Genomic DNA, 14578 nt, shown 5'->3' on the forward strand with positions numbered 1-14578 from the left:
AACTGAGCACACTGTTGGAACATACTCCTTTTTTTTTTTTGTAGGTAAAGCAGGGTGCTTTAGTGAGATCATCAAATCAAGCAGAAAGGAGACTGAGTATAGTGGTTTAGAGCAAAATCTAGGAGCCAGGGAGTGCTGGGCACAACTCCTATTTTGTCACTTACCAGCTGTGTGACCTTGGGCATGTTCTCTCTGAACTTTCATCCGTATTTGTAAAATGGGTGGTGGTAATATTAATAGTATCGACTTCATAATGAACTCAGAGCAGAGTGTCTAATATAAGAGCATGGGAGATGACAGCTGTTGGTATATTATTAACAATGATAGCTTGTTTGCCCTAATTTGCAAGTAGGATATGTTTTTCTTATGTGATTTCTTAGAATGTTGTTAGAAATCTCATCTCTTCTGGATGTGAGGTTGTAGGTCCTCGATAAAACAAAGCCTCAGCCTTTTAATCAACTTTCTGTGTAAACGTGACAACCCCAGGCTTGGAGGTGAACAGATGGTTCCACTGTGAATTTTAGCTCTTACTTGCCCAACTGGATCATCCGGATAGTATAGTTAGTTAGAGTTTTGATTTTTCTTTGCCAAACACCCTTGAGGTTACAAAAAAGTAGGACCAGATTCCTGCCCTCAAGGAGTTTATACCCCAGGTAAGCATAGTTGGGAGAAATCCTTGCCCAGGGAGGTTTACCTTGGAGAGGGTGAAACCTGAGCTGGAGGTCTTGAAGGCAAACTCACAGGTAAAGCCTGGAGCTGGAGTTTGGAAATGGGTGGTGAGATGGCTTTTGCGGGGGAGGGTGGCAGCAAACACCTGAGAAAGGTTTGGAGCAGAGCTTTTGTGTGCTCAGGGAGATGAGGGGAGGAGGGGCAGCCCCTGGCTGGGGTGTGGCCAGAGGGCAGAGGACACTTCCAGCTGTAGAGGAGAGTATGGCACAGTAGAAAGGGCATTGGGCGCAAAGCTATATCCATGTCAGGGAATGTCTGAGACTCAGATTTTCATCTCTCAGATAGAGATACCCATCCCCCACCCCAATTGCTGAGACGTGTGAATAAAAGTATATGTGAAGGAGTTTGCAATTATAGAGTGTCCTACAAACACGAGCAGTCTGTGTACTACACAGGTTTGCTGCCTCCCTTGCCAAGAAAAATATTGGGCTACATGATTAGTATCTACCTAGGGCTGCAGCCATTCCATTTATTGAATGGCAAGCATATGCCAGGTTCTAGTCTAGTGTTCAGGGAACAAGAGAAGAATCCCTGTACCCATGGAGGTGTAGCATTCTAGTGGAGGGAAGATGGGCTGCTATCATAATTTCAGGCACCGATGAAGATTTTGACAATTACTACGTAGGGTGAGTGGAGGGAGTGATTTAGGCAGAGCTTCTAGCTAGGATGATCAAGGAAGGGGCTCTCTGAGTATGCGACAGTTGAGTTAGCCATGAGGGATACAAACAATGCGATCTGCGAAGATCCAAGGCAAGAGTGTTCTCAGTGGAAGGAAGCAATTGTGAAGACTCTGAGATGGAAAGAAGGCTGGTGCGTTCTGAGGACAGAAAGGAAGGTCAGCATGGCAGGAGTGCTCACCTGAAGGAACAAAGCTGGAGAGGCAGACGGCGGGCAGTTCACTGAGGGCCTCATGGAAGGCAGCAGGAATGGGGCGAATCCCCTGTGTTGTCTCATGTGTAAGGAGCCGTGTACAGAATCCAAAAGGGATGGAATAAAGACATCAAAATCATGAGGGCCATTAGTTCTACATGTATGAAACCAGAAACAAAGTTCAAGCTTCATTTGTCAAGTTGATGTTTCCTGAGCTTTCTTTCAAAATCCATCTTGTAGGCTTATTTTAATGTTTGTTCTAGCTGGTGAGTTATAGTAAGGGTGTTCGCATTACTTAGAGTTCCCCTTTGGAACCTCTCAGCCCCTCCCGTGGCTTCCAGATGCGCTGTAGGCATTTGGGGAACACTGCTGTACGGCTAAGGCGTTACCAAGCATCGACTGTGAGAGACCCGTGTCCTTTGCAGCTCTTATAAATGCATTAATTAGTAAGAACTGCTGGAAATTAGAACCACTGGCTGGCTGCTCTAATAAACCCAATTAAGGTGGGGAGGTGAGCCCAGTCACATTTAGGGGCTCAGGAGAGATTTGCTGAATGGATGGATGAAGGATTGAAAGTTGTGTTTTCAAACTGGCAGCTGGTATTTCTGTCATTTTCACTCAAAGATTTGCAGGCAGAACTTTTTGTTTACAATGTTATGTTAATATAACTTTTACATAATCTTTTTTTAAAATCACAGTACAGATGGAATACAACTTTTTTTTTTTAAAGAACAAACTAGAACCTTCAAAGGAGCGTCTGCAGGAGGTCAGCCCATTTCCCTCTACTTTTAGAAATGGTTAGAGGTTTCAGGTTTCTCAGTTTTAAATCTGTGTTGAAATTAAAACGGAACTTTGTCTTTTAATTGTGTAAATTACTTGGTTCATTTATTAAAAACACCCGTTGAGTGTCCTTTAAGTGCGAGGCACTGAGCTGGTTGCCAGGGGATGCGACGGTGGATGGAACAAATGTTCCCTGCCCCATGGAGCTGACCTTGTGGGAGGGGGGAGGTCAGCGAGCCGGGGCATCTCACACACAGGCACATAATCGCTGACCGTGGTCCCTGCTATGAAGGAAGGGTAAGTGGAAATTGCAAGGGGTGGGACCTGACCTAGCCTGGAAGTCTTTTAAGCAGAGACCTGAAGGGTGAGTAGAAGGATTCCAGGGAGAGAGAAGCACCTGTGCAGAGGTCCTGAGCCAGGAGAGCGCTGGTGGTTGGAGGGGTGTGAAAGAAGCCTGGTGCAGCTAGAGGGGGCAGGCTAAGGGGGAGGGTTAACCCAGAGTGTGCCCTTGGGAAATACTTAACCTAAAATGTTCTTACCTAGGTGGTCCTTAGAATTCAGGTTCTTGGTATCTGAGCACAATTTAACGTGAATGCTGCCCACAAAGAAGTCTGTGTCCTAACCCTGTGGACCTGTGAGTGTGTTAGGTTAAACGGCGAAGGTGAATTAGTTTGCAGAAGGGATTAAGGTTGCTAACCAACCGATTTAAAATTAGGGAAAGTCTCCTGGATTATCCAGGTGGGCCGAGTGCAGAGGGATTGATCCGTATAATGTAGAAGAGGGAGACTGGAAGATGCTCTGCCGCTGGCTTTGCAGACGGAAGACGGGACTGTGCGTGGAGGAAAGCAGGCAGCTTTAGAAGCTGGAAAGGGCAAGGAAACTGAACCTCTGGAATGGAACATAGCCCTGCTGACACCTTAATTTTAGCCCAGTGACCCCCCCCCCCATGTTGGACTTAAGACCTAACTGTAAGATAATAAGTGTGTTTTAAGACACTAAGTTTGTGATAATTTGTTACAGCAGCAATAGAAATCATTAACACCTGCCCAACTCAAACTCTCCTTGCACAGGTGGCTGTTACCCCCAGAGTCACTCGGTAGTAACAAACTGGTACTTTCTTTGCTGTTTGCAGAACAGTGGGGAGAGGCTCTTACAAATCACACCCTCGAGGTAGATGAGCTGTGATCATTCCTCAGTAAATATTTGAGGGCCTGCCACAGGCCAGATCCTACTCCAGAGCGCAGGATAAGTTTGAGGGTAAAAATGGCAAGATACGTGCCTTCACTGAGTTCCATTCTAGATGCCTCACAGCCCGGACCCGTGCAGATGGCCAGCAGGGGTGGGGATTGCACGTCCAGACACCAAACCTGACAGTGGGGCACTGCCAAATAGTTGGGAATAGCAGTGACTTTTTCCTGAAAGAAGTTAGTTCCCTGTCTTAACTACTTGTGGAAAAACTAGAGTTTTATTCAACTAGAGTTTCCTTCTAGGTTGTTTTGAAATGATTCTTCAGGACACAATAGGACAAACCAAATACAATAATATTTGCTAGAGCATAGCTGACTATGGCTGGATATAACTTTTGGGGAATTCCAAGATGTATTTCTAGATCTCCAAATAATCAGTTGCCCAAACATGAAAAATAGTCATTTTATAACTTTTTAAAAACATATTTTGGGCCGGGCATGGTGGCTCACACCTGTAATCCTAGCACTCTGGGAGGCCGAGGCGGGCAGATTGTTTGAGCTCAGGAGTTCGAAACCAGCCTGAGCAAGAGCGAGACCCTGTCTCTACTAAAAATAGAAAGAAATTAATCGGACAGCTAAAAATACATAGAAAAAATTAGCCAGGCATGATGGTGCATGCCTGTAGTCCCAGCTACTCGGGAGGCTGAGGCAGAAGGATCGCTTGAGCCCAGGAGTTTGAGGTTGCCGTCAGCTAGGATGACGCCATGGCACTCTAGCCCGGGCAACACAGTGAGACTCTGTCTCAAAACAAAACAAAACAAAACAAAACCATATTTTGGCTGGAAAGCCTATTGTGAGATGTTAAGTCTGTTGATTGATTTTTCCAGTTCCAAGGGAGAAGAGCTTACACAGAGGCAGAGGCGCAGGGCTGAGATAAGAGCACAGGCAAGCTTCAGTGCCACTTCTCCTCACCAGGTGGGGAAGGGGGGGACGATGGGAGTGAAGGGCAAAGCTCCTCCACAGTCTAGGCAGGATACCAGGTATGCTGAGGGCAGGCAGGAGGCAGTGGAGGGGTGTGGATACTCCCTGTTGCCCACTGGTCCCTGGAGATCGGGCACTTCCCGGGCAGCCAGGAGGGGACAGTACTTATTCAGTGGACACCTGGGAGTCAACCTGGGTGGAGGGGAGTGTACTTGTAAGGCCAGGGGCGCTCTGGTGACCAGACAAGCTGCCCTCGGGTAGCCTGATCTTGTGGAGACTAACTGTAGGGCTTCCTAGACCAAAATAAGTTTCCAGTACCTGTGAAACCACAGCCAGATGCAACTGCACTGTTGTGATTTCAAGCGTGGTGCTGTTGAATTCAAGCTGCTGCATCAGTCAGGTGTCATTGCCAGCTTTACATCTGGGGCTGGGGTGACCATATCACTTGTCTTCCAAATGGGACGTCTGTGAGTGAAAGAGGTGGGGGTGAATGTGAAGCTTTTAGACAACAGGTGTGACCCAGGACTGTCCTGTGGAAACCTGGATGTATGGTCAGCCTAGCTAAGGCGAGAAGTACGAATCATTTGATGGGATAGTCTACCAAAAATGACTCAGGACAGCGTGGCCTTTAGTGTGGAAGGGCCTTTATCCCCTGGAAAGAGAGAGATTGTCCCGGGTGCCCTTCCATGCCTGTCCACAGCACAGAGTTCTCTGATGGAAAAATCCAGAAAAGGCATTTTCTTTATATCCCGAATATAAAGCAAGACTTATTTTTACCCCAGAATTATTCCACCTTATATTTGAGCCTTTACAAAATGGTTCTGAGAGCTGCCTTCTTGGTTACTTTATTCTGAGTGACAAAATTCTGTTATAAATACATTAGTCTAAAAGGACTTCAGTGACCTCAATCAATTTTAATTGTGGATGCTGATAGAAGTTAAATTTAGTTTTAAAATACTTTAAATAAAAATAAATTGATTTTTTTTTTTAAGGGAGGCAAAGAAATTTAGCTCACATTTAGTACTAATTTGTCAGGATTTGACATCATATGACATTATTGCAAGTCTTGAATATAACAAACTTCAAAATGTTCTGGAAAACTGGGTTAGACATTGCTCTCTGAAGAAGTAATGTCAAAAAAGCATATATAGTTCGAATGAAATTGCTTCATGAAATACGAGTAAAACTATTTTTAAATGAATATTTAATATAATATGTGACTTTTAAATGTTTGTATAGGCCAGGTGTGGTGGCTCACGCCTATAATCTCAGGACTTTGGAAGGCCCAGGAGGGAGGATTGCTTGAGCCCAGGAGTTCAAGACTAGCCTGGGCCGGGCATGGTGGCTCATTCCTGTAATCCCTAGCACTCTGGGAGGCCGAAGCAGGAGGATCTCTTGAGGTCAGAAATTCGAGACCAGCCTGAGCCAAGAGCAAGACCTGTCTTTACTAAAAATAGAAAAAATTAGCTGGGTGTGATGTTGCGTGCCTTTAGTTCCAGCTACTCTGGAGGCTGAGGCAGGAGGATCCCTTGAGCCCAGGAGTTTGAGGTTGCAGTGAGCTATGATGACGCCACTGTATGTTAGCCTGGGCAACAGAGCCAGACCTTATGAAAAAATAATTTGTATAAATTGAATGATCAAATGTCAGGTGACTATTTCATCTACATTTATGCAAGTTTAAATATACAAGTTGGCCAAAATAGTCTTTTTTGGAATATTTTTCCCCATTCATTTTATTTTGGCATACATGGTGTTGGCAACATACATGGTATGTGAGGAGTGGTAGTGATAAGAGATAATGCGGTAACGTTTGGGAGAAAGTCATTCATCTTCAAACTACAGGGAAACTAGGCTGGGATGAAAATCTGATCCCTGCAAGAAATGACTGGATTTTGACTTGTGGTTCCAGATGACAGACTAGGTATATGGGTTTGCTTCCAGGCTTCTAAGTTCCCTGATAGCTGAGAGATCACAAAAAGGCAGAAAGCAGATGGGATCTGGCCCATGATCTTACTAGGGGAAGGAGCCACAGTCTGGAGTCCATCACGCAGGGACTGGGGTGAGGGGGAAGATGGTCTGCCCTGTGCCATAGCCCTCATCAGGTGAGGCAGGGATGGGGGATGAGGAGTAGGTGGGTCTGTAAGTAAAGGACTGTACAGAAGACCAGATGCCAGACGACACCATCATTTCCCACGCTGTATAGAGTACAGGCTGCTGGCATTTGACACCATGGTTGGAGGAGCAAAAAACCATAGCACTTTTTGGGGAGTTAGAGGAATATTGACATATACATGTTTTACAAAGCTTAAATTGATTACAATGCACAAAAATAAAGAATTGATTCTTACAGAGATAGGGCAAGGCCAAGTCATGACACTGAAAAAAAAAAAACCCAAAAAACCCCCAAAACTAGGGCTTCTAGTGTGAATGCTAGCACCCCAAGAATTAAGCCCTCCTCATCCTGGCATCTGAAGGTGGTTTGCAGTGTGACAGTTAGCTGTCTACCCACTCAGCCTAAAGCAGATCCCTAGAGCCAGCAGGCCCCACCCAGAACTCCCTTTCAGAATTTCTGCCTGGGGTGAGACAGCAGAAATGGACCCTTTTATACAACAGAACAAAAGAACAAGGATCGTCAGGCATATGATGAGGGCTAGCAGCATAAAAGGCAATGGCTGGAGTAAACCAACAAAAAAAATAAAAGAAACTGATAATCCAGGAACACAAAGAACTATAGGAAAACTTGCAGGCAAAATGCTCAGAATTTTGGGAACATGTTAAATCCGCAAAATAAGAATAGGATCTGTTATATAAAAGGCACAATCAGAGCAAAGCTTTTGGAGATTACAAATGTGACTGCTGGAATTTAAAACTTCAATAGAAATACTAGAAAATGAAATTGAAAAATCTCAGAACCACAGAGAAGGAAGGAAAATGAGAGAAAAGGTAGATTAACCCAGGAGATTCATCACTTGACTAGTTAATACTGGTTCCAGAAAGAGGACAGAAAACATAACAAATGAAATGATCAATGTATGACAAGAGGAGTTTCCTAGAAATTAACGTTCTGAGTCTGTAGGGCGAGAGAGGTCACGTGAGCATAGCATGTGAATAAAGGCTCACAGCGTATCATCAGGCTGTTTGAACGCCTGGGGTAAAGTAGCTTAAAAGTCAAAAGGAAAGAGAATCAGATTAACATCAGAATTTTCATTGACAACACTGGATATTAGAATAAATTAGAGCAGTACCATCAGGGCTTTGAAGAAAGTGTTTTTTCAACTTGAGTTCTACGCCCAAACCATTAATCAAGAGTGAGAGCAGCATAAAGACTTTTTATATATGCAGGGACTCGAGTTTACCTATCATACTATTAGGAGAGTATTTAAGAAGATAATTCAAATACAACAGGGGATGGTAGGTCAAAGCAGATCACCCAGCATGACCCTGTATAGCGGACCTGGGGGAGCAACGGGCCCATGTTGTAGCAGGTCGAAAGGCTCTGAAAAGGGGGTCTAAGCAAAGATGAGATCTTGATTTAATACAGGGTGTGATTGGGAGCTTAGAGAGATTGATGCTCAGATGAAGGCAAACAAAATGTAAGAAAAAAGAAAGGCAATGAGAAATGCCAAGAAAAGCAAAAGTCACGGTCCAGATGTGAAGCACACTAAGCAATTAATAGAATGCAAAAAAAAGTGAGTCTGTTTGACCTTGATGCTAGGAACAGTTCCTTTGAGGCCAAGGGCCTCCGATACTGGTTCCAGGTGGTAAGACAATAATCTAAATACAGTTTGGTTCAGCACTGGTAATACTTACCTGGCTGTGTAAGAGAATAGATGACCAACTGTGGTTCAAAGACATGTAAGTGATAACAGCTCTTAGGAAAGTATAGCTGATAGATGGTGGGATTTGGAGAAACCAAGAGGAAAGTTTGGAAGAAAGTGCTGATAGCTTTATCTCACTGACCAGGGAATTGAGATTTTTGTCAAAAAATAAAGGGAAAATAGAGGTTTAAATATTTAAAACTTAGAGAATAGCAAATAGAAGAACTAAATCTAGTTATTAAATATAGGATGGAAAGTGGTGAGTACTTTCAGTTCTTCCCTTTTCATATTATGGGGCTAACAGTTAATTGCCTAAAACTGATAAATCAATAAATACGTAATAATCCAGAATTAAAGGTAAATCCAGAATAAAAGACAAGAGATTTGCCTAGAGAGTGGGGCTTGGGATGAGTGTGGAATCTGTTGCTTTCCGCCAGAAGTTCTTAATTTTTTATTTATCATCTGTATGTATTACTTTAAAAACTAAACACTGAGTTTGAAGATAGGTTAAATGTAGAGGTGACGAAGTTGCCAAGGTAATGCCACCTTCTAATTTTTTAGGTCTTAATTTGGGCAATCTAAGAAGGCTGCGTTTTAAATTAAGCAATAATAGTGTTGTTCTAATGAAGCAATAGTTCATGTTTCCTGGGACAGAGCTGCACAGCTAGGGGCAAGATCTTTAATCCTTGAGGAAATGAATTATTGCCAAAGACAATGAAGCAAGAACTTTTGATTGAAATAGTTATGCAAAAGTATATCTCCTTGGGGGAGAACTTGAGTATATGAAACAGAAGTGTGGCTTACTTGAAGAATTTTGGAATAACCTTGTAGTTAATAGCATAATAGTGGGTCCTAAATCATTGTACCCAGAATTGTGATTATACTCTGAAAACCTGAGTTTTTGTTATATCCTCACTGTCATACTCATGTAGTTAGACATTTACATTGCACCTTATTTCAAAGTTTATTTCTTTAAAGATTATGATGTGGCTTTACAAGTTTTGAGTTTTGACTCTTAAACATGGATTTCTGATATATTGTAATCCCCAGGCAATTTTTATTTTAGTGCAGCTTTAAAACTCAGTGGAGGTGATTGTCCACTGGCTTTGTGGAAAGCAATTACAAAGTCAATTTTTCCTGTTCCTTTTGGTGGATTCTTAGTTCAAACCGAGATTCTTGCCCTTCATTTATACAGGTTTTTTTTGTCTTTTGACCTGATGTGGGAATAGACTTTGTAGACCCTGCTCTGTTAATTTCCACCACTTCCCTACAAAGGTTTTAACTCATATCCCCTGGTCCTGTTGTTCTGAAGTAGAATTTTCACTGTAGTTCTGACTTCTCCATATATGCTGGGCCAGTCTGTAATAGAGCCATGGCTGCTCTGGTCCTAGGTGTTGCTGTGGGCATCCTGGTGGTGCCCAGAGGGTACCTGGTTCTCACACTGAACCATCTGGACGGCCTGGGGCCCAGCTTTTGGCATCAAAGGGCATTGAAGGAAAAGGGAAGAAAGCTGGAATTTGAGCAGAAACTGGATTTTGATGTGAGCTGAGGGTTCCCGTAGGTTCGGACTGTCCTTCCTGGGCCTGCACCCACTCTGCTAGCTCAGGAGCTGGCCATGTACTGAACAGTTTAGACCAGCACCCAGGACCTAGACGACCTAGATGACCTAGATTAGGAAGTAGTTGTTCCCTGGTGTCATTGTTTGGACAGCTCTGTTTCTCCTATTTACTTGTTCTGGCCAGACATAGCCTCAGCTAATGGGCCGGTTCCAAGCAGAATTAGAGCCTTTGCTTACTTCCTGAACCAGAGAGCAGCTTTACCTTGAGGATGAAGGCACTTGCCAACTGTTCAGCGTGATTGGAGTTACAATGTTCTCTCATCCACGTGCTGCTTTGCCTTATTTTTATGAGATTTGGCCGGTTTAGCAGGTCCCAGGGCGCCCTCTGCTGTGCGGTGTGTCCCTTCTTCCTGCGGCCGCGGGGGGTAGGGGAGAAGGGGGTCTGCTGCGGCTGGGAGCACCCGTGCCGCGCCTCCATCCTGTGCGCCAGGCGGGACGGCCCGGCCACGTGCATGTGCACGGAGGCACTAGGACATGTAACACTATCCTCCTAGGTACGGCTCTCGTACTGTGAGGAGGTCTTTTTTCGAATTTGTTGTTTTTTGCCCCCAAACCGCCCTGCTGCTTCCCTCCCTCTGTGTGGTCTGTTTTTATCTGCGGTAGCTGCCACGTGTAAAACCAGAGGCCCTCTTCTGCAAGAGCTTGGTATTGGCTACGCACGCAGCAAGGAAGCATAGCAACCACAGGAGACAACAGAGGATAGCGGTATCCAGGAGAAAGGGGGCTGGGAGGCAGACTCGCTCAGAACCTCCACAGCTTTTTAAACCACGGGACACCCAGCAGCAGCTGTACCCGCAGCAAGACCTTGGCTGCAGAGTCCGAGGCTCAGCGGGTGCGCAGGCAGAGCTCCACCGGTCTTGTTGCATCATCGCGTCCCACTGCTCCTTGTCCTCGGCTCATTGTCTTGCAACCTCCGCATGTGGCGTGCCCCTCACCTGGCCACCTCCAGCTCTGCTGCCATGTCTTAGTGACACCCTTCTTCCCAGTCAGCTGTTGGCACCCACAGCCTCTCATTGCTTCTATAATACTTCCCTGTGGTTTAATGAGTTGTGTATGGATCAGGCTCTCCCAGGCCAGAGTTTAGGGGGTGGGGCAATTCCTTACTCATCCCAGGAGGTTCTTCTTGATGAACATTTGTTGAATGAATAAGTGAAAGAATGAAGGAGTGGGGTAAACAGGAAATAACTGTGCCTGCCTTAGGTAGCTTAGGAGCCTCTGGGTGTGGGTGAAAAGAGGAAGTGGTTAGAGAAGACACAAGTAGCAACACTGGGAGCCTGGGCTGCTTTTTATAGCCTTTTCTTTGCAGGTGGTTACCTTTACAGGAAATCTCTTACCTGACCTTGGCCCCACCGAACTACAATAAAAAACTACAATAGGGCCGGGCGCGGTGGCTCACGCCTGTAATCCTAGCACTCTGGGAGGCCGAGACTGGTGGATCACTCAAGGTCAGGAGTTCAAGACCAGCCTGAGCAGGAGCGAGACCCCGTCTCTACCAAAAAAAAAATAGAAAGAAATGATCTGGACAAACAAAAATATATATAGAGAGAAAATATTAGCCGGGCATGGTGGCACATGCCTGTAGTCCAAGCTACTCGGGAGGCTGAGGCAGGAGGATCGCTTGAGCCCAGGAGTTTGAGGTTGCTGTGAGCTAGGCTGACGCCACGGCACTCACTCTAGCCAGGGCAACAAAGCGAGACTCTGTCTCAAAACAAAACAAAAACTACAATAACAAGAGCTACAATAACGCCTTTGACTCTTCCTTCCCTGGACTTGTCTGTATTTAAATCTTAACACTTTAACTGCCATGTGAGTTTTATTTAACTCCCCCTAGTTTTGAGCCTGGGGCCTGGTGAAGCATTTGTAACTGCAGTTTGTTTGTGAAAATCTCACTTATTGATGTTCTTATTGTTACAGTTAACATTGACAATTTAATTGCATATAACCCACACACAGAAAACAATACAAAATAACAAATTATTCATTAAATGTGAAAGGATTGTTTTGTTTTCAAAGTTTTTACTCTATTTTCATAATAAAACACCATGACCCCAAGGAAAAATTTTTTTTTCTGGCGCAGCAATGTGTTTAATCTGTCAGCATACAGAACAGTTTTTGTTTCAGTGTTTCATTTGTGTCAGTTTTGCCCTTTCAACTAGGTTGTAAACTCCATAAAATCCTGGATTTTATTTCCTAGGAAGCATTTTAAAGGAATGGAGACAACATTGCCTGGAGGTCATTTTTGTTCTGGCTACCAACTAGCTGTCACATCTTAGGGGCAGAGTTGATTAACCTCCCTCAAGGCCTCCCTTTCCTCTTCTACAAAATTAGAAGGCTGGACCCTCTCTTGGGGGCTTCCAGTGCTGACGTCCTGGGATTCTGTGCCTCTGGCCCAGCACCCTGCTATCCCTCCCAGCGCCCCACAGGCTTCCACCCACCAGCATCTGCCAAGTGTAGTAATTGAGTGCATTCACCTCTCAGGTACTTGTTGGAGCTCCTGGGATGGTGGGGCAGACCTATGGAGACCCTGTGTCCCCAGCCTTGCCTCTGCTCTCTACTGAGAAGTTTCAGGCACTAAGGGGGCCATGCGTTCCCCCACAAGCCACCCCTCATTCTGTTGACTTCTCTTCTCTCCATGGGCAGTCTGGCTCCCCTCCCTGTTTTCCAAGTGCATTTGACCCCTGTTGCACTTGTTTTGTATTGGCTTAAAAAAAAACACATTGAATCCTTTATTGGGATGAATTCTTTGTTGGGATCCAGCAGGGAAGGGAGATGGTAGGGACTCTTTGGTTAATATTTTTGTTTGTTTTGCTTTTGCATCTGAGATTTATGTATTTCTTGAAGGCCAGGAGTGGCTTGCTTTTATTGTGGGAGTTTTTTTTTTGTGCACATTCCTGTTCCCAGCCCTTTTCCCCAGCTCCAGTCTTGTTTCCAAAACTTTCAGCTCTTGGTTTCTATCCAGTCAGGTGTGTGTTCTTTCTCTTTTTTTGTTGTCCTAGTTGTTCCGTTAGCCAGCCAGACCCCAAAGATTGTAAAGCTGGTGGGGAGTAGTGTTAGGAAAAGGAACCCAGCAACAAGGTAGGGGATCTCTAAAGAGCCCCTCTGGCTGTGAGACAGTGAAATTTTAAAGATGGTGGATTTGGATTGGGGCCCCTCTTAACAAGAACAGCGAGGTGAGAGAGAAGCCGGCATCTTGCCATGCCAAGTGAGCTTCACCAGTTGTCCCTGAATCCTTTGTGGAATATGATTGGATGAGAATGGAGGAGCTTGTCTGAGATGACAGGAGTGCCAGTAGGTAAGATTTGACTCGGAAAGACAAACATCAAGTTGTATACCTTAAATATATACACTTTCTATTTGTCAGTTACACCCTAATAAAGCTAGAAAAAAATTGACCTGGAAAGAGGCCAAGGCTGCAAAAGAGTATAATTCAGTCGAGTTGTATCTTAGGCAAAAGTTAGGTTCTAAATTGGTATATAAACTGAAGATCTAGAATATCATCAAAGTTACCGTTGAAAAATACCTGATTATGTTTCACAGTGTTAGAGTTGACATGTCATTGCTTATTAAACTTAGCGTGACCATTTCTCCCTTCCAGTGTTGGGAGTATTTGTTTTGTCGGTTCAGTTCCTTATGATGTCCTTGGCTTAGCTATTTAGGGGTCATGGTTTATGAAAAGTATCTTTTAAACAGCAGACTCATACCCAGCAAGAGTTGCTGATATTATGAGACACAGGCATATTAGGCATATTTTTCCTCTTTCAATATCCCCTTTTGCTTCCCTGTGTAGTTGTATTTGTGTGTTTTGCACGAGCCAGTCATATCACTCTACCTTTGCTCCCCCCCCCAACCTGCTAAAGAATTAGTGCACTCTTTGACAAAGAATAATCTCGCTGTCTCTTGGTTCTACTTTAATGTTAAATGTATATTAAATTCATATCTCTAAATTCTCTCTCTTTCATCAACAGGTTGCTGGTGGGGGCCCCTCGGGCAGAAGCCCTTCCACTGCAGAAAGCCAACAGGACAGGAGGCCTGTACAGCTGTGACATCACCTCCCGGGAGCCGTGCACGCGGATTGAATTTGATAACGATGGTGTGTTCCTCTGCCCTCCCTCAGTGTTCACTTGGCCAGCTCGCCTATACCCTGCATGCCCTTTCCGTGTGGAAGGAAAGGGGGTACAAGCATTTATTCTTGCAGAGAGGACCTCCTCTAATTGCCTTGACTGTTTTTTTATTTCCCCTGAAAATACTTTCTTAATCACACAGAGATGCAGCGGTTTGCTGTTCCTCCTAAAGCTGGTTTTGAAACTGATTTGGTGTATTGATACTGCCATCTAGCGATGTATTGAGGTTCTACAGGAGGCTGTTGAGAAAGTGAATTCATAGCAGTGAAGAAAATTGAATAAGCCTATCTTGTACTCAGCAGCCAAAAGTTCTCATGTGCTATTAAAATTTTGGGGAGAAAGACTATTTTATTTTTTTTATTTTTTATTTATTTATTTTTTGAGACAGAGTCTTACTCTGTTGCCCGGGCTAGAGTGCCGTGGCGTCATCCTTGCTCACAGCAACCTCAAACTCCTGGGCTCAAGCGATCCTCC

General features: G+C 44.5%; 1 protein-coding gene across 2 annotated transcripts in view; it reads left to right on the forward strand.

Moving 5' to 3' along the window:
* The window catches only part of ITGA6 (integrin, alpha 6), a 75678-nt gene that overhangs the window by 22144 nt on the left and 38956 nt on the right, over nucleotides 1-14578 (forward strand). For both annotated transcript variants that reach the window (XM_012650797.1, XM_012650798.1), the window contains exon 2: nucleotides 13949-14073. In XM_012650797.1, the coding sequence (XP_012506251.1) occupies nucleotides 13949-14073 (125 nt within the window). The remainder of the gene's footprint in view (nucleotides 1-13948; nucleotides 14074-14578) is intronic.

The sequence above is a fragment of the Propithecus coquereli genome, unplaced genomic scaffold (genome assembly GCF_000956105.1).
Source record: "Propithecus coquereli isolate 6110/MARCELLA unplaced genomic scaffold, Pcoq_1.0 Scaffold34, whole genome shotgun sequence".
In the NCBI taxonomy this organism is placed as follows: Eukaryota; Metazoa; Chordata; class Mammalia; order Primates; family Indriidae; genus Propithecus; species Propithecus coquereli.